Source organism: Lynx canadensis, chromosome X, assembly GCF_007474595.2.
Source record: "Lynx canadensis isolate LIC74 chromosome X, mLynCan4.pri.v2, whole genome shotgun sequence".
Taxonomy (NCBI): domain Eukaryota; kingdom Metazoa; phylum Chordata; class Mammalia; order Carnivora; family Felidae; genus Lynx; species Lynx canadensis.
Genome location: NC_044321.2, coordinates 36,119,705 through 36,139,288, shown reverse-complemented (window position 1 = coordinate 36,139,288; position 19,584 = coordinate 36,119,705). Strand labels below are relative to the sequence as shown.

General features: G+C 40.9%; 1 protein-coding gene across 6 annotated transcripts in view; it reads left to right on the top strand.

Annotated features, from left to right (window-relative positions):
• The window catches only part of CASK (calcium/calmodulin dependent serine protein kinase), a 230,704-nt gene that overhangs the window by 148,587 nt on the left and 62,533 nt on the right, over positions 1 to 19,584 (top strand). For all 6 annotated transcript variants that reach the window (XM_032592039.1, XM_030305111.1, XM_030305114.1 and 3 more), the window contains one exon: positions 17,556 to 17,633. In XM_032592039.1, the coding sequence (XP_032447930.1) occupies positions 17,556 to 17,633 (78 nt within the window). The remainder of the gene's footprint in view (positions 1 to 17,555; positions 17,634 to 19,584) is intronic.

The following is a 19,584-nucleotide window of genomic DNA, read 5'->3' as shown; positions in this document are numbered from 1 at the left end:
ATGTAGTCAGTGGTTAGGTCATTGCTAAGATCTACGGATCTAAAAGATCAAGGCCTTTTTGTCATTTAAGGCTCAGAGAGGCCCAAACTGTTTTTCAGGGTGGTATTTTTCTGACTAGTGTAACAAGGCATCTGAGCACAGCCAGCTGGAGGCTGCAGGGGAAATGCAAGGACATCACTAGTTTCTACAAGGAGGGGCAGATACTCGGACACAAACGGGACTTTGGAACTGAGCCAGGCCACCACTTACTGCTCAGTGCTAAGCTTTTCAGACCTCACTGAAAACGTGTGTTTTGAATAACTGCTGCGTTCTTGGGTAGACATTGTAGCAGCTTCAGAAGAGACTCCTCGATTTTCGTGAGGAAAAACACACTTAAAGTTCCTTTGGATTCTTATGAATTATAAAGTTAAGAAAGTGTGTATAGTATCAGCACCTGCCCTGTCAATGCATGTCAATTTGAAAAGGAGCGAGTGGACTGACCAGTAAAAAGACACCATGTCTGCAGGATTTTGCAGACAAGCACTACACACGAATCTCAAAACCCCCTGAAATGACTTCACTGTAAGGCCATTCCCTGGGCAGTACTGGGTTCTGAAGATCCAGACTGGCTCCTCCTTCAATGAGAAGCTTAATTGTCATGAATGACCTGAGCCATCATTAGAATGTGCCCTCATGATCTCCAGCCCATAAATATGGCTCATTAAGCCCTTGTCTCAGACTGTGTTTCGGTAATATAATCAATGAAGTTTTCAAGTAGCTGCCATATAGAGAAGTCTAACCATTGAAACCGTTTTTAACACTTAAGTGCTTACGCAAAAAGGAACGTGGCATGACCAACCCTTGATAAAAAGCTTTTCAAATTTTGACCATTCATTGCTCTTCCTTCTAATAATGTTCCATAGCCTGTGCTTGGATGGGAATTGTTGTTTTACAGAGTCAACACTGATTCCATTTTTAAGGATTCCAAGTAGTGACACCTAGTGGCATACTTTTGTGGCCCATGGATTGATTGTCACTTAACCCCACTGAGCCATTTTATAAAATATCTTTATTTTATTTAAATAATTCCTGTTAACTCAACAACACTCTAAGCAGCTAAGTTTGAGGTCATAATTTTTAAGCTGACAAAAAGAGGATTAAGTTCCTACAAGATCGTCTAGGACTTCATTTTTTCTAGTCATGCCTTTTGGTTTTTTTTTAAGTTTATTTTTATTTGAGAGATAGACAGTAAGCAGGGGAAGGACAGGGAGAGAGAGACAGAATCCCAAGCAGGCTCTGCGCTGCCAGCACAGAGCCAGATGTGGGGCTCGAACTCAAGAACCACAAGATCATGACCTGAGCTGAAGTCAAGAGTCTGACGCTTGACCGGCTGAGCCACCCAGGCACCCCCTAGTCATGCCTTTAAAATAGTAAGCTGAAAATGCAAAAGAAATATTATTAGAATTTGGAGGAAACAAAACATCTGTTGTGTTGAAAGAATTTATATTAATAGGAGAAATACTGTGGTTGCACTAAAAGGGGAAATGCTTTATGATTTGAACTCTAGTAAAACACCTCTAGTTTAATCTGTAGTGAGAAATTAAAAAAAAGAAAAAGAAACCGATCCAGAAATTTCTAAATGTTTGCTCCCCAACCAGTTCTACCTGGCACATATATACTACTCCTTACTTTGTGGGGAGAACTAAAGAGGCTTGATGAGGAACGGTGTTTGGTCTAGCTTGGTCCATATGTCTGTTCTCACACATTAAAAGCACCGGTGCAGAGATGCTCTGTGTATAAAATATGCAGATCAATTTCAGTAAAATGTATTTTGGCACATGTATGAGCTTGCTGAGGCTGCCACAACGAAGTGTCAGGACCTGGGTGGCTTCAAATAACAGTCTGGGAGGCCAGAAGTCCTAAATCAAGCCATCAGCAGGGCCATGCTCCCTCCAAAAGCTTCAAGGAAGACTCCTTCCATACCTCTTTGGAAGCTTCTGGTAGTTGCCTACAATCCCTGGGGTTCCTTGGCTTGTAGATGCACCCCTCCAGTCCCAGCCTCCGACTGCCCATGGCATTTTTCTCTATGTGCCTGTGACTCTGTGACGACCTTTTTATAAAGACACCGGTCATTGAATTTAGGGCCTGTCCTAATCCAGTATGACCCCATCTTAATTAAATCTTCAAAGACCCTATTTCCAAAATAAGGTCACATTGTGAGGCTCCACATAGACATGAATTTTGAGGGGAGAGTAGTCCGCCCAGTACCACCTGGAAACCTGATTTTGCCCTGAATTGATTCTTCAGGTGTGAATGTAAGTTACACAGATTTAATATAAAATAATGAAATGTTACCCCGTCATTCTTTCAGTGAGCTTGCTTGGGAATTGGTGTTAGGGTGTACTTCTGCCTCTTAATGATATTTTGAGTTAGTTTTGGCTTGCCACTTGTATGTGATACGTTGGATTGTCAGATGACAGATGCGTTTTTGGACCGAAAAATCAAGAGTTTTTTTTTTCAGTTAAAAAGCCTTTTGCAAGTGTTATTTGCTGGTGATTCGCAGTCTTCTCAATTTTTTGTAGAAATTTTGCTATTAAAGAATAAATGTTTACTTTGTAAGTCAACAATGTCGTAAAACATTGTTAAATGACACATTTATCTCTCTCTGCCAAACTTTGACAACTAGTTTTAAACATTCACCCACCATCTGTCATACCTCTGAACAGCTGTTAACATTCGTTATAGACTGCTGTTTCCATAGTAAATGTGATGCCCCACCTAATTAAGATTATTTTTGTGGGAAGTCCTAAAATTATGTTCAATTTCTGATTAGATTAATAAAACTCATTGCAGTGGCAGCTTAATTTAGCACTTTTTATGTTGATTTATATGTAGATTTTTATTACAGATTAACTGGTATTTTAAGATATTACATTAGAAATAAATCCGTGTCTGGAATCCTGCGTATTTTGTATAACTGACATCTTTATTATAGTTTTTTACTGTTTAGGGAGAGTTAGAGAGGGTTTTTTATCCAGCATTGGAAAACTACAACTGTTGATTTACTATTTTGGTTTTTTGAGATGATATTAAATTAGTAGTCCTATTTGGGAACAGCATATTTTTAGAACTCCAAAGTTTCCTAAAGGGGGAAAAAATGGAACTTCTGCAGTGATTTGATGTTTTCCAGCAATTTGTGGTTTGAGAAGTAAGTTGATACACTGTTAAGTTTGGATGTTTAAACAGATTACCAGTCAGGAAATGCCAAAGCTAAATTTCCCATGAATTTGTAGTCCAGTCAAGTTAGACTTAAATGTCTAGAATATTCTGAGCACCTTCAGCAGTTGAACTACTGGGACCTTCTCAGGGTCCCTTCTAGTCTTAAGCATGAGCTTCAGCAAATATGAGAGCAGCCAGGTGGTGGGCCAGTGGTGTCACCTTTGTGCTACTTTGCCTCCTGGGGCCTGGAGACTGAAGCACACTGCTGCTCACTTAGGGAAAAGGGGTCTCTCATTCCACTGTTTCTGACTGGATGGGCAAAACTCCTGTGCCTGTTTCTATCAGCGTACCCACGTATTAGCGTAAGTAGAAAATTACCCCATGAGGGGTGCCTGGGTGGCTCAGTCAGTTGAGCGTCCGACTTCGGCTCAGGTCATGATCTTGCAGTCTGTGAGTTTGAGCCCCACTTCGGGCTCTGTGTTGACAGCTTGGAGCCTGGAGCCTGCTTCGGATTCTGTGTCTCCCTCTCTCCCTGCCCCTCCCCCACTCACGCTCTGTCTCTCTCTCAAAAATAAATAGACATTTTTTAAAAAATTAATAAAAAAAAGAAAATTGCCCCATGCAACAAAGTCCCTGGGGTAAAGAGAGCTAGAAATAGCATATATCCTGAATATTTTCAAAGTAGTTTTTCTTCATTCTTAATGAAGTTACCCACAAACTTAGCAAAAAAAAAAAAAAAGGCTACTAAGTATATGGTCATTCATTAAGCAGCAGTAGAAAATGAATACAAGCAGAAACAAAGCAAGGTTTGTCTGCTCTTAACCATTTCTATTCAACATTGTACTGGAGGTCCTGGCCAGTGCAGTAAAAAAGCAAGAAAAAAAAAATTCAAGGCATGCAGATAAGAAAGGAAGAAGTAAAACCATCTTCTCACAGAGATATATTCTTGTATGTAGAAAATCCTAAGGAATCCACACAAAAAATCCGCTAGAACCAATAAGCAAGTTTAGCAAGAATGCGAGGTATAAGATCAATATACCAAAATTAACTGCATTTCTACATACAAGCAGCAAATCATGTGAAAGTAAAAGTAAAGAAATACAATACCATCAAAAAGAATAAAATAGCGAATTGAGCAAAAGTATAAGAGGACTCATACACTGAAAACTACAAATGTTGCTGAAAGAAAGTAAAGAAGTTCTCAATAAATGGAGATAAAGAGATTAATTGTTGGATTGGAAAACAGTATTGTTAAGGTGGCAATTTTCCCCATATCAATCTATAGATTCAAGACAGTCCTTGTCAACATCTCAGCAGAATTTTTTGTTTTTGGTAGAAGTTGACATGCTGATCCTAAAATTTATATGGAAATGCCAAAACAGTTTTGAAAAAAAAAGAAGCTCAAAGTTAGGAGACTGATTTCAACGCTTACTACAAAGCTACTGTAATGCAAATAGTACAGTATTGGTGTAAGGATAGACTTACAGATCAGTTGAACAGAACAGAGTTCATAAATGAACCTTCCCATTCATGGTCAGTTGATTTTTCAGCAAAAGTTCCCGGGCAATTTAGTGAGTAATGAATAAATGATTTGTTGTTTGTGGGTTTTTTGGGTTTTTTTTTAATGTTTATTTTTCTTTGAGACAGAGGGGGCGGAGTGGAGGGAGACACAGAATCCGAAGCAGGCTCCAGGCTCTGAGTTGTGAGCACAGAGCCCAACACAGGGCTCGAACTCACAAGCCATGAGATCATGACCTGAGCCAAAGTCAGACACTTAACTGACTGAGCCACCCAGGTGCCCCTGTTATGTTTTGTTTTGTGTTTTGTTTTGTTTTAACATGGTGCTAAAGCAGTGGGATATCCATATGCAAAGAAATTAACTTAGACCCTTAACCTCACATCCCACACAAAAAATTACTACAAGATGGATCATAGATTCATTTTAAGCTTAAAATAAAATTACTTTAAAGAAAATGTAGGAGTACATCTTCATTAGCTTGGGTTAGTCAAAGGGTTCTTAGATATAACACAAGGGAACTGTTGGGGATGAAGGAAATGTTCTACAACTGGGTTGAGATGATGGTTGTACAACCGTATAGATTTACTAAGAATCCTCAAACTATACATGTACAATGGGCAAACTGTGCAGTTTGTAAATGAAAAAGCTTTTCTTTTAAGTTTACTTATTTTGAGAAAAAGAGAGCATGTGCACATGAGCAGGGGAGGGGTAGAGAGAGAGAGAGAGATGGAGAGAGAGAGAATCCCAAGCAGGCTCCACACTGTCAGCACAGAGCCTGTGCTCTAACCCATGAACTCTCACGATCATGACCTGAGCCAAGATCAAGAGTCGGACATTTAATCAACTGAGCCACCTAGGCACCCCCCGCCCCCAGCCAATAAAGCTTTTAAAAATAATAAATGAGAAAGAATTCCCTTTTATTTAAAAAAAATCTATTTTACTGCTTTTATATATTATTTTAAGGTTAGGCACTGTTGGAAGTTCCTTCCATGTGCTGTGGGTTACAGTGTACCATGGATCCCACTATGTCATTTGTAATCCATTGTTCCCACTATGACACCACTTTCCAGTGTCTCCTGGATTTGTCCCTGTGTCCTGGCACCAGTCCAGCAAAGCCAGACTGCCCTTAGCAGTGCCCAAAGCCCACTAAGGGGAGGGGGGGGGTCATCCTTGTAGGTTTCACAGGGTCATCACACTGATTTCCTCCTTTCAATATTTCACTTTATGGCTAAGAATTTACCACTTATTGACTTAAAAATGCTAAATTTGTTTTTCTGTCCCAAGAACTGTCTTCTTAACCAATGTGTAGTTGTGCCTCATGAAAGAAGTCCAGATTATCTTTTTTATTTAAAAACATTATGAATCACATGATTTTATATACTTTTCAATAAGAGGGGGTACCTTCTCAGAGCAACATGTTTTAGTTATTCATTTCTTCTACATGCAAATACATATTCGTCATTTCCCAGAGTTCACAGCCTTTTAACAGATTTGACATAATAGCAATTTTTTGTCCTTTTACTGTGGTAAAATATAACATGAAATTTACCATTTTAACCATTTTTTAAAATGTTTCTTTATTTTGAGAGAGATAATGTGAGCATGGGAGGGGCAGAGAGAGAGAGGGTGAGAGACTTCCAAGCAGGCTCCTCACTGATAGCGGGGCTTGAACCCACAAACCGTGAGATCATGACCTGAACTGAAATCAGGAGTTGAACACTTAACTGACAGAGCCACGTGGGCACCCCTATTTTAACCATTTTTTAAGGTTCAGCTCAGTGACATTAGGTAGATTCACACTGTTGTGCAGCCATCCCCACCGTCCATCTCCACAACTCTTTTCAGCTTCTGCAACTGAAACCCTGTACCTGTTAAACAGCAACTCACCATTTCGTCCTCCCCCTAGCCGCTGGTAGCTGCCATTCTAGTTTCTGTCTCGATGAATATGACTAGTGTAGATGCTTCATGTAAGTGGAATCATACCATATCTATTGTCTTGTGACTGGCTCATTTCACGTAATGTAGTATCCTCAAGGTTCATCCATGCTGTAGCGTGTATCACAATCTCCTTCCTTTTAAAAGCTGAAATAGTCAACCCTCTTCCCCCCAAGTCTGGTCCCTGGCAACCACTAATCAGATTTCTGTTCCAATAGTTTTAACTTTTCCAAAATGTCGTATAAATGGAATCAAACACTGTAGCCTTTTGAGTCAGTCTTTTTGCACTTAACATTATGCCTTGATATTCATTTACTTTGTTGCAAGGATAATCATTTCCTTTTGATGAAGATGTTTTGAGAGTATCTGAGCAAGAGAAAAGAGAGAGAGAGAGAGAGAAGGAAGAGAAATAGGACAATGGTTTTGAGGAGTACTGTGATGTTGATCAAGAATCAGGTATTTGAGGCGAACCTGGGTGGCTCAATTGGTTAAGCTCCAACTTTTGATTTTTGGCTCAGGTCATGATCTCACAGTTGGTGAGATCAAGTCCTGTGTTGGGCTCTACACTGAGGTTGTGGAGCCTGCTTAGGATTCTCTCTCTCCTTCTCTCTGCTCCTCCCCCACTAGAGCACACTCTTTCTCTTCCTCTCTCTCTCTCAAAATAAATACACTAAAAAAAAAAATCAGGTATTTGAGAACTGCTCCATTTTATGTATACACCACATTTTGTTTATCCATTCATCCAGTATCAGTGTTTTATGGTAGACAATTCTATAACAGGAAAAACGAAATTTTCAAAATAAAGCTATCCAGTAGTAAGGAATTCAGCCTCAGTTCCATCCCTAAGCAGTTGCTCTATGCAGGCTCCAAGTTAGCTCCTATGTTCTACATCTTTGTGAAGAGGACCGTGATTTTCACTGAAAGCATGATTAACTACAGGAGTCTCTCTAGTTCCCTTATTTGTTCAAATGAATTACTTTCTTAAACCAGGGATTGGAATTTACTCTGAAATTCCAAGAATAATGAATCAGCTTGTCCCTGGTCCCAGTGTTTCCCATTCTCTTTTTATGGCACCACGGTCAACTTTACCAGAAGGCAAAGGAATGTTCCAAAAGCCATCAAAATGCAACAAGCACTGATTCTTCTTCATGCTGTTCTCAAGGAAAGGAGGAGTTTTCCCCCAGAAAGGAATGTGGTATGCTCTCTTGAAGAATATTTGTTGGGGTTGGCTTGAAGCATTCATCATAGTTGCTTTCTTCTCTTTGTGACCCTTCACACGTTATCTCATTAAAACCTCTTCTGCCAGATCATTTTGTTCTTTTTTTTTTAATTTTTTAAGTGTTTGTTTATTTTTGAGAGACAGAGACAGAGCAAGTGGGAGAGGGGCAGAGAAAAAGAGGGAGACACAGAATCTGAAGCAGGATCCAGGCTCTGATCTATCAGCACAGAGCCTGATGCAGGGCTCAAACTCACAAACCATGAGATCATGACTTGAGCCGAAGTCAGACACTTAACCAGCTGAAACACCCAGACACCCCGTTTGTTCTCTTTTAACTTGCCACAACGGAAATTCACTTTTGCTACAGTTTCTTGTACAAATGCTTGGGGCACCTGGATGGCTCAGTCGGCTAACCATCTGACTTCAGCTCAGGTCATGATCTCACAGTTAGTGGGTTCGAGCCCCACATCAGGCTCTGCGCTGACAGTGTGGAGCCTGCTTGGAATTCTGTCTCTCCCACTCTCTCTGTCCCTCCCCCAGTCATGCTTGCTCTCTCAAAAGTAAATAAATAATAAAAACTTAAAAAACCACACAAATGCTTAGTGCTTACCTATGCAAAGTAAAAGTCACATCATAAGTTAAAAATTATTGTCTTGCCTCAGTAATTTAATACTATGTGACACACTTGATGTAAATGCTTTCTTGTAAAACCACAAATTAATAAGACATTCATTTAGTTTAAATATTTAACTATTATCGTAGATGCTTCAGAGAAGCACATTAGGAAATGAGGTTTCAACACTCTTTTAATGTTGTTAGTAGTTTGTTGTTTTCTTTAATAGAAAAGAAATTCACATCCTAGTGACATTCCTCACAGGTGGGCAGATGCTTGGATCTGGTATTAAAAAAGTACCCTATTTCAGAAGACTTGATGAAAAGTGAAATAAAGTAACTGGTTTTTCCTTATGCTTTCTTTTGCTTACTCAAGAATAGGCATGATTTGTTTCTTACAGGGCTTAATTTTAGAGTTCTTTGCCAGCTGAAAAAGGCCGACAGAGCAGTCATGTCAGGTCATCCGAGGCCACTGCTGTAGTTTCTCAGAAAGAGCTGTCAACTGCCCAGAATCTGCCACAGTGGCTTATATTGTTAAGCCACCAAAAAGGAGAGTCTTTTTAGACCGAACTAGGAGATCAAGCAAGTCTTAATTTCCTGGTCTCAAAAAAATCCCTGTAAGTGCGATGTTCTAATGAATGGGCTTGAAACAAAAGCAGCTCTGAACACAGACAACTGTAACCTAAACCAAACGAGGGCCTCCTTTGGGGGAACTTTCACTATCAAAATCCAGAGTATCTCACATCCCTCTCAAGAACTCTTGAATTGGCCCAGATGAAGTGATTGCTTAGTTTGCTATTTTCTGTCAGAAGAAAACTTGCATAATTGATTGAGTTGCAGTAGCATATTCCCAAGCCAGCTGGGTCCCTTCTTAAGACCTCATCGTGATTCTCTGAAGCTTGATTTAAGCTAACATTTCACTGCTCTACCATTAGGCTAAAGCTTTCCTGGGGCATCTAACTCAAAGGCTTCCAGGAACATTGACCTGAAGACAGCAAGTTTGTGTATGAACTTGAGCAGGAAAAATAGATATTTAGGTCTCAGAAGATTGTTCTTCAATCTCTAATTTCATAAAACCGGCTCCAGTGCTGTAGCTAAATAGCAGTTCCTTATAGTTTAGTAGTACCAACTTTCCCTAGCAATTGGCCAGATTTCATATGTATTTTTTAAGAATACTGTTGGCTATTGATAGCTGACCTGCTGGGTTCACCGAAAAGATGTGACGTTGCAACTTGTTTCGAATCCCCCATCTTCTTCACAGACAATTCACAGAAACAGTAACGAAAGTTCTTAATAAGATAGCCTGTTTCCAGAGCAAGTCGTTTCACTTCCCATTATCATTGCACAGTGTGAACTTGTGGGCACTCTCGTTATCTGTTTTACTAGGATCACAGGCACATTTCATTACATACCTTGCGGCTAAATAAATATTTGACACTTGAAAACTTGAATTCCTTTCCAGCAGGGGACTTCTTTGGTCCATCTGAAGTAAGTGGTCAGAGGGGCCTTGCTAATGAACCTCAACAGAGTTCCCTGCAGCTCTACAAACCCATTCATTATTTGGCCCACATCTGCAGTCTATCTGCAAATGTTAAATCTTCTCTCAGCCAATACACATTCTGGTCCTGAGATTGGGTTTTCTCTGTGCTCAAAAGTTCGTGGGACATATAACCCAGCGATAGTGGTTTTATGCAGTTCTCTGCCAACCATTCCATTTTTTTACACGTTGATCTTGCTAAATGCTGCACATAAGGTAGGAGCAAAACAAACACTTCTATTTGAGGACTAGAAATCGGAACAGAGCGAGACCTGATGGAATATTGTCTTTAAAAAAAAAAAAAGGAAACTTGGTTCATTGTGTTGAACATAAATACAAAGTGGCATCTTAACTGATCTCGTCTTTAAGTTTGGAAGTACAGTCTCAGGAGAGTTGAATTGATTATTACCACCAACTTTAGACTGCTCTGTTTAAAATAGCCAATCTCAAATAGAGAATTGTGGCCTCCTAACAGAAGTGTGCTTCTACTTTCTTAAGACAGAAAGATGAAGTGCGTCCACATAGTTGTGTGTGGTCATATCTGACCCAGTGCCAGAGAGCAGCCTGTCTGAGACAGTGTGAAACAATCTGTTCCCCTTCCAGCTGTTCACATTTCCTTGTTTTGCTGTGTGTGTGTGTGTGTGTGTGTGTGTGTGTGTGTTTTAATAAAAAGTGCTGAAGTTGGTAACCTTAACTTCATTGGAAAGAGAAAACAGCAACAGATTTGCTCTTGTTTTCTCTCTAGGGATAATTTATGAACATTCTTCCCTCCCTCTGCCTCGTCCTCTACACCTCAGCTTTACAAATACACGCGATATCTTCAAACTCATGGTTGCTGGAGGGTAGGGGTGGGTGTGGAATGGGTGAAATAGTGACGAGGATCAAGGAGTGCACTTGTGATGAGTGCTTGGCAATGTTTGATCACTGTATTGGTACACCTGAAACTAATACAACACTGTAGGTTAACTGGAATTTTTAAAAAGGGCGGGGGGGGAGGAAAAAGGGTTCAAAAAATAGGATTCTTGGTATCTTTAAATTTCAGGAAGGCAAATAGCAAAAGGAAATAATATTTTGTCATTCCAATCCACCGTGAACTTAAGCTTCTTGAGCAGGGGTTGGCAAACGACAACCCAAATCCAGGCCAAATCCAGCCAGCCACCTAATTCTGTAAATAAAGTTTTATTGGAACACGGCCATGCCCATTCACCTGTGGATTGTTAATGGCTGCCTTTGCATACACAGCTGAGATTGAGTGGTTGACAGAGCCCTTACCGCCACAAAGCCTGAAATATTTACCATCTGGCCAGGAAATGTGTAGAATTCTAGCATTCTTTAACCAGGCAAGGCTTGCAGTTGATTGGCTAATATCTTTCAAATCCTATTATTTTGTATATTTTTTCCAACAACCTGCAAATAGAGTTTTCTACAGTTTGTTCCCCAAATATTTGCTGATGGTGTCTCCCTGGCATAAGACTTTGTGTGTTACTGAATTCTGATACAAGCCAAGGGAATCTGATATGAGAGAAAGGACAGTGCCTCAGGAGTTCATGGTCCAGTCCCTGCTGCTCTGGCTGCAGAATCCTGAGCATGACACTTCACCTCACTGGACCTCAGCTTGCTCCTTAAAATGGAGGAGCTGAAGAGACAGATTACCTTTAAAAAAAAAAAAAAAAAAGTGGAGGAGCCAAATCATGTCAGTCCTCTTCCACCTTGAAAATCTGAAAGTCAGGTTGAAACACACACACACACACACACACACACACACACACACACACACACACCTTGAAAATCTTGAAAGTCAGTCTTGAAACAGACACACAGTCAAAATATATTTAATTTTGAGGGAAAGTTCTTAACTATGCAAGAAGGACCAAACATAAGTCATCTGGTTCCTAAAGAAACAAGCTAAGAAATAAGTATTCCCAGTCTGTTTATTTTTTTGTTACTCTGAATTTTTTTTAAATATCTATGTACGGTTCCTAGGCACCAGCTCAAATATGCCTTTATTTTTTAAAGAAACATGTATTAAACATCTCCTGTGTACTCAGCCCCTTTTGGGGTGCTGTTACTAAATGTCAAAGAACTTGAGTCTGGTCATGGAAAAGAGAAAGCAGCCCTTAAACAGCATGTTCCAGAATCCTGTCCCTCAGGCAGCCAGCGCCCTCTTTGCCATCGATGCCCTTGGTGTGGCAGGTGTCCAGAGGTTGGCTCTGTCCCGGACTCTGCATCCCCAGTATGCTCTGCAGCTTGCCTCAGCAGCACCTTCTCAGCTCCTGTCCCCACATGCTACCTGACAGCTACTTACTTCCAGGTCCCTTCGCTCCATGCAGATAGCCCTCTTGGACAGGGCTCCATCAAGATGGCCGCAGCCAGATCACACTGTGAGGCAGTTCCTTGACTCCTGGGAAACACACACACACTCTACATGTCTGGGCTGCCCTGCCACTGGCCTCACCCTGCTGGCAGGGACAGCCCCGGGTGGCCTCCAGCTAGGAAAGAGGCAGGCGTCAGTATCTTTTCACTTGCGACCACAACCACCACCCATCAAGCTGCCCCAAGGACTCTCTCTCACAAAGGGCTCCTACCCGGTGCACCAAGACGAGCCCCCTAAGTTGCTGTGACTCCGCAAGCATCCCTCCAGAGAGTGAGATAGTGAGCTCTCGTTACTGGAACCTCCCATTTCTGCACATGGTTCCTTTGGAGCATCCACCATCTTCCACTTGGCATGAAGAAGGAGGCAACTCCCTCTGTCTTCCTACCCAACAAGAAGGAAAGGGGGATCAAACACTTGGTCTCCTCATCCTGTGATTCCTACAGACTCCAGGCTTCTGAATAGACAGAACAGGGCATTAGGGTAAGTTGGGGAAGGGCCATTTTGGCTGCCTTTCAGCAAGCCCTAGAGGGATGGTCTGGTGGCTTTCTAGTAGACTTGGTACCACTTACTTCCTATTGGCCTTAGCTCTGGGCTCCAGCTCAAAGTCCAAGACAACAGTTGAAGTCCCAGATTACATAATCCTAGATATTCTTTATAGTAGCTGCAGCCTTCCTTTGTTCTCAAAACCCAGCCACCTCTCACTTGCCCCCACGCCTTCATAAAATTCCACCTAGACTTGAACTTTGAATCCATAAGAATGAGAAGTTGAAAAGCTGCATATTTCAGACTACTGTTTTAAAACACTAATGTTAGGAGCGCCTGGGTGGTTCAGTCAGTTGAGCATCTGACTCTTGATTTCAGCTCAGGTCATGATCCCAAGTTCATGGGATCAAGCCTCACATCAGGCTGAGGTACACTGAGTGTGGAGCCTGCTTGGGATTCTCTCTCTCTGTCTCTCTCTCTCTCTCTCTCTCCCTCCCTCCCCCTCCCCCTCTGCCCTGCTCTCATAATCTCCCCCCCCACAATAAAATACTAATGTGACATTGCATTAAAGCTTTCCTCCATTCATGACTTTTTATTTGCTTGCCTTGCTACATTTCTCAAATGGTTTGTGTTTGTTATGGGTACCCCCAAAATTTTGAGTCTCTAAGGCAAAAACACACTCATGCATGCACATTCATATAGTCCCCACCCTGGGGCTGGCTCACTTAGTGAGTTGATACTGCCTTCCAGTTGATACCACTGAGGACCAGACTACTCTCAGGTACTCAACAGGACCAAGCTGGCATAGGTTTCTGGGCCTTTGGTTATATAAGTCTTTAAAATTTGTGAGTTCTTTGAAGACAAGAACTGTCATCTTTTTCATTTTCATAACCCCAGTAAATAGAAGTGCACTGCCTAGGACACAGTAGGACCTCAATTTGTGGATGGATGCATGGATGGATTAGTCAACAAGGAATCACTTCTTCCCACTGATGGTGACATAGTGAGTCCCTTGCCTGCCCCTTCCTGCCTCAGTTCTTACTTGCCCTTTTGGTCAACGAGCAGGCAGTTGAGATTCATGATCTATTCTTTCTTTTTTTTTTTTTTTAACATTTAGTCATTTTTGAGAGAGAGAGAGAACAGGGGAGGAGCAGAGAGAGGGGATCTGGATCTGAAGCAGGCTCCAGGCTCTAGCTGTCAGCACAGAGCCCAACACGGGGCTCGAACCCACAAACCGTGAGATCATGACCCGAGCCAATGTCAGACACTTAACTGACTGAGCCACCCAGATGCCCCAAATATTCACCATCTATTCTTAGCTGTCCATTGCATCCACTGCGTGCCTGGACTCCTCCAGTCCTGGGCTCTCCTAGGGACTGGAGGGGCAAAGGCCCATGCGCACACCTCAGACAGAAGACTTCTTCTTTTCATTCCTTTCTACTATTTCTGCCTTGATAGGAAGCACTCAACCTCTGCCTCATCCCACCACTAGTTCCACCGAACTTTGGGTGAATATGTGATGAACTGGATCAGACCAGTCCAAAGGAAAATTTGGGGAAAATTTGGTCTGAGCACTCTTCTGAAAATGTTGAAATTCCAAGCATCTGTATGCCACCTGTGAAGTTGCTGTAAGGCTAGAACGGTGGTTCTCACTTTATTACTCTGTGCCTCAGTTCCTCATCTGTAAAGTGGGAATAATAAGGGTATCAACCTTACAGGGTTGTTTGAGATTAAACAAGGGAATATAAAGAGTTTTGACAAATAACTAGTGTCTAGTAAGTGCTCAATAAAAGTAGCAATTCGGTTTTGTTTTGTTTTAATTTATATAGTTTGAAAGACAGCAGGGGAGGGGCAGAGAGAGAGAGAGAGAAGAAAAATAGCAATTCTTATTGTTGGTACTACTACTGTTACTCTCAAAAGTTAGCACTTGGGCATAAGATTTGCAAATACCAAGGAGTTTATTAAAATATAGATTTCTGGGGTACCTGGGTGGCTCAGTCAGTTGAGCATCTGACTCTCGGCTTTGGCTCAAGGCATGATCTCATGGTTTCACAGGTTCAAGCCCCACATCAGGCTCTGCACTAAACGCAGAGCCTGCTTGGGATTCTCTGTCTCCTCTCTCCCTGCCCCTCGTCTGCTCGTACTGTCTCTATCTCTATCAAAATAAATAAACTTAAAATATAGAGATAGGTAGATAGATTTCTGAACCCCCTTTTCAAATTCTGATGTGGGAGGTCTGGAGTGGGGCCCAGGAATCTCTGTGTTTAACCACTCCAGCTGATGTTGCTGCAAGTGTTCAAGAAACCACACGACGTAAGACCTAGGAAATTTTTGTAACTTCTGGTTCCTTACTTTAGAGGGGTTGGTTTTTTTTTTCTATTTTACATTGCGCGGATGTGTGTGTGTGTGTGTGTGTGTGTGTGTGTGTGTGTGTATCTCTCTATAGGCTAGTCTGGGAACCTAACACTATGCATAACATTACTGCTATGGGAAAATACATTCCCAAGTTCCAAATTTCAAAATTTACAGTCTTTAGATATAGAAACCATTCAGAGGATGAAGACTCCACATGTGTATTCTACAGAGATTTGGGTGAACTTTTGTGAACCAGCTGTATATTACTAGTTTCCTAAATGTTAGTACAGTTGACCTCTAAACAGCACAGGGGTTAGAGGACCCAATCCCTGCACAATCAAAAGTCCACGTATAACTTTGGCTCCCCAAACACTTAACTACTAATATATTAGTGTTGACCAAAAGCCTTACCAATAACACACTGTTGATTAACAAATATTTTGTATGTTACATGTATTATATATTGTATTCTTCCCATTAACTAAGCTAGAGAATAGGAAATGTTAAGAAAATCATAAGAGGGGGAGCACCTGGGTGGCTCAGTCAACTCTTGATTTCAGCTCACATCATGATCCCAGGGCCCTGGGATTGAGCCCTGCATCAGGCTCTCCACTGAGCATGGAGACTGCTTGAGATTCTCTATCCCTCTGCCCCTCTCCCACTTAGGCACTGTCTCTCACCCTCTCTCTTGCCCTCTCTCTCTCTCTCACTCTCACTCTCTCACTCTAAAAAAAATAATAATAAGTCTTTAAAAAAAGAAAATCATAACAGGGGAGGTGTCTGGCTATGTAAGTTAGTAGAGCCTGCCACTTTTGATCTTGAGGTCATGAGTTCTAGCCCCACGTTAAGTGTAGAGATTAATTCATTAAAAGATCCCTTCTCATTTCTAGAGAGCGAGTGAGGGAGAATAGAAAACTTGTCAAGAAACTCCCTGTACCTAACACACTGGCAAATACATACATAGATTTATATATAAAATTGTAATATAAGCTCCAGATCTGATGAGGGTACAGGGAGATAGGTACTCGGTGCTAATGGGATTGTAATTGCAGCAACGTTTAAACAAATAAGAGAAATACATTTAGAGCACTGTATTGTATTTATTGGGAAAAAAAACCACAAGGAAACCCTTACAGTTCAAACCTGTGTTGTTCAAGGGTCAGCTGTATAATATTTTAAAGAGAGCATTTTACTAGACTACTTACACTATGCATTTAACCTCTGAGTATCACATGATGCCATCATTTAAAACTGGTCACTGCTTTATCTTCACATTGTTCTCATTAGGCATCTTTGTAATTAATTAATGTACGTATTTATCGTAAGGCATTTTTATGTATGGTGTGCCCCAAACACGTAGAAATCATAAGGCTTTGTCTTCTATCAGTATAAACAAACCTAACCGTAACGTGAAAGATGTGTACAGGCAGTATTTGACCTGCACACTAGCATTGTGATGCACAGTAGGAAGGAGGGAAAAAAGAACTACACCAAAACAACCCCAAAAAATCCCCACCTATTTTAGAGAGGTTAGGAAATAGACATGGCAGCCTAGCCAAGATCATTTTTAACTTTTCACCTTTCAAAGCAGACTGTCGAATGAGCCATTTCGTTTAAGGTAGAAATTAATATTTTAATCTTACTTCTACCCTACCGAGATTATTCTTTAAAGAATGAAATCACTTGTCTTCAGAAAGGCAAATTTTGGATCAGTCAGACTTGTGGGGGTTTCAGAATATATTTAGATTCTTTTCAGTGTCTTCTCTTGCTGTGTGAATTTGCAAATTCAAAAGGAAAAAGTCCACGTCCTTGATTTCCTGCTAAAGGATGCCAGCACTGATACTGTTAATAAACAGCCCTAGTAAAACAAGCATAAACCTTTTGTGAGAACATTCCTTCCTATAAGGAGTTGGGTTTGCCCTTTCCCAAGATTTAGATTTCTGTGAAAATTCTTTTAGATGTGTCTTGACTAGAAAGCATTCTTTCATTTTGTTCTGTATCCATGTTACTGAATGTTGCTTCTGTCAGAAGCGAAAAATACTGCAATTCTGAAATAATGACCAATTTTAAATAAGAAGAGAAATTTCCCCATTGGCAGAATTTGAACCATCTATTTAAAGATGATTTTCTAAAAAGTGACACATAAGACTCCTATTGCACCAAGTTTCATTGAATGAGTAAGAGATTATTGAGAAGACACCACCGAAAATCATCAGCCAGCTTTCGTAAGAGGAAGATGTGGTGTAATGAAATGATAAATATGAAGCTCTGAATTTTTGCAAAGAATTATGAGTGTTGATTGGATTTTCTTCTTTGCGTTTAGCTGTATGACAAAATCAACACAAAGTCTTCGCCACAAATCAGGAATCCTCCGAGCGATGCAGTACAGAGAGCCAAAGAGGTAAGTGATCTATCTTGTAAATGTTATCTGGGTGTCCTATTTGCTATCTTTATTGAAAACATTTCTGCTGCACAGTAAGAGGTGGTTTTCTTGGAGTCACAGCTGGACCATTATACTCAGATTTAGTGTTTCTAAGTTTATCACTGAACATTTTACATACAGGAAAGAAAGAAAAGCCTCAGCGGCAACGTTGCCTCGATTTCTAGTTCTGGTTCTGCTATGTAAACTTGAGCATGTTAATATATCAATTGTACTTCTCTTTTTTTTTTATAAGTAAGTTATTTTACTGCACTTGGTAGAAATAGGTTATGAAAATTAGAGTTGCTTTTTTAAGGTGGTAACATTTGGAGGTTAATTAAACATCTATAGCAATTAAGTATACTCAGTTCAGAGAGAAGTCATTTCCATAAATTGTCAGTGTACATGGCTGTATCCGTCACAAACTTTTTTTTTTAACTTTTTGTAAAATTCATTTTTATTTACTCCATACCCAGCATGCGGCTCCATCTCACAACCCCGAGATCAAGAGTTGCACCCCCTACTGCCTAAGCCAGCCAGATGCCCCAACTTTTTTATTATAGAAACATGATAATGCAGAAAGTTTGGATAAATAAAAATCCATCCATAATCCCTTCACCCTAACACGGTAATTTCCACTTTTGTGTATATACTTCCAATCACTACCGTTTGCATATACATTTTATATAGCTGTAATCAAAGCGTATCTTTTCTTACCGGACATATTATCATTTTTCCAGTGTTTATAATTGTTCTTCACAAATACAAATTCTAATGATGGCATAAATCTTCTTTGCAATCACTAAATTATAATGAATTAGCAATTCTTCCATTGTTAGACATCTGGGTTTTTTCTTCCACTTTTTGATGTTATAAAAATCTTTATGCAAATTAGCATTTCCCCTTTAAAAAACTATTTTTATAAAGTGAGACTAAGTGAAAGGCACGAAAGACCTAATCCATTCCCTATCCATAAGGGATTAAACACAACAAGACCAAGGGGGCGCTGCTGGGCCTGCACATGTGGTCAAGCGCACCAGCCCAGGAGAGCTTCTCTCTGACTTAGGAGACCACACCTCGCTGTGGAAAATGATAGACTGTGAGAATAGCAGGGGACCAGAGAGAACACACAGTTTCATCCTCAAAGCCTAAAATGCACCAAGGAGAAGCTGCTTTTCTGCATTAAACAGTACAAAGGAACAGCATAACCAGCACTTGTCAAGGGTTCCTTTAGATAAGAAAGGAATCCTGTAGTATTTGGTCTTTTTTGTTCTTCCCTGAGGAGGTAATGGAGTGGCACTTAGGTATGCCAGTGAAACCTAAGCCTTAGGTTAAGTGACCTATGAATGTTCGTTCCTGCCCCAGTATTAGATTCTCCAAGGTGAGGTGAGACATTCCTCTGGGCAGATGACTTGTGTGCCCCCTGACACCCAGTCCCGTTGAAGCAGTCTTTGATTGGCTCAACTTTGGGAATTCACTACAGTGTGTGTAACTACTCTATGAGGGGCGCCTGGGTGGCTCAGTCAGTTAGCGTCTGACTCTTGGTTTCAGCTCAGGTCATGATCTCATGGTTTGTGGGTTCGACCCCTACATTGGGCTCCGCACTGGCAGCGTAGAGCCTGCTTGGGATTCTCTGTCTCTCTGTCTCTCTCTCTCTCTCTCAAAATAAAGAAATAAACATTAAAAAAAAAGTAACTACTCTGTGAGCGCAACCATCTGCAGTTAGAACCACAACAGGTTTACTCTGGGGGCAGGGGGGTGGGCGGAAAAAAAAGAGGCCCCTGGTCTCACATCACATAGTCAAACTGTACATGGATAGACTGCATCCTGGTGGTAAGATAACTTTTTGAATGGAAAGACAAGTTTTGTGTTCTTGTTGTTGTTTTTAACTGCACTCTTGGATTCCCTGGCAGTGAATCCTGGGAACTATTGG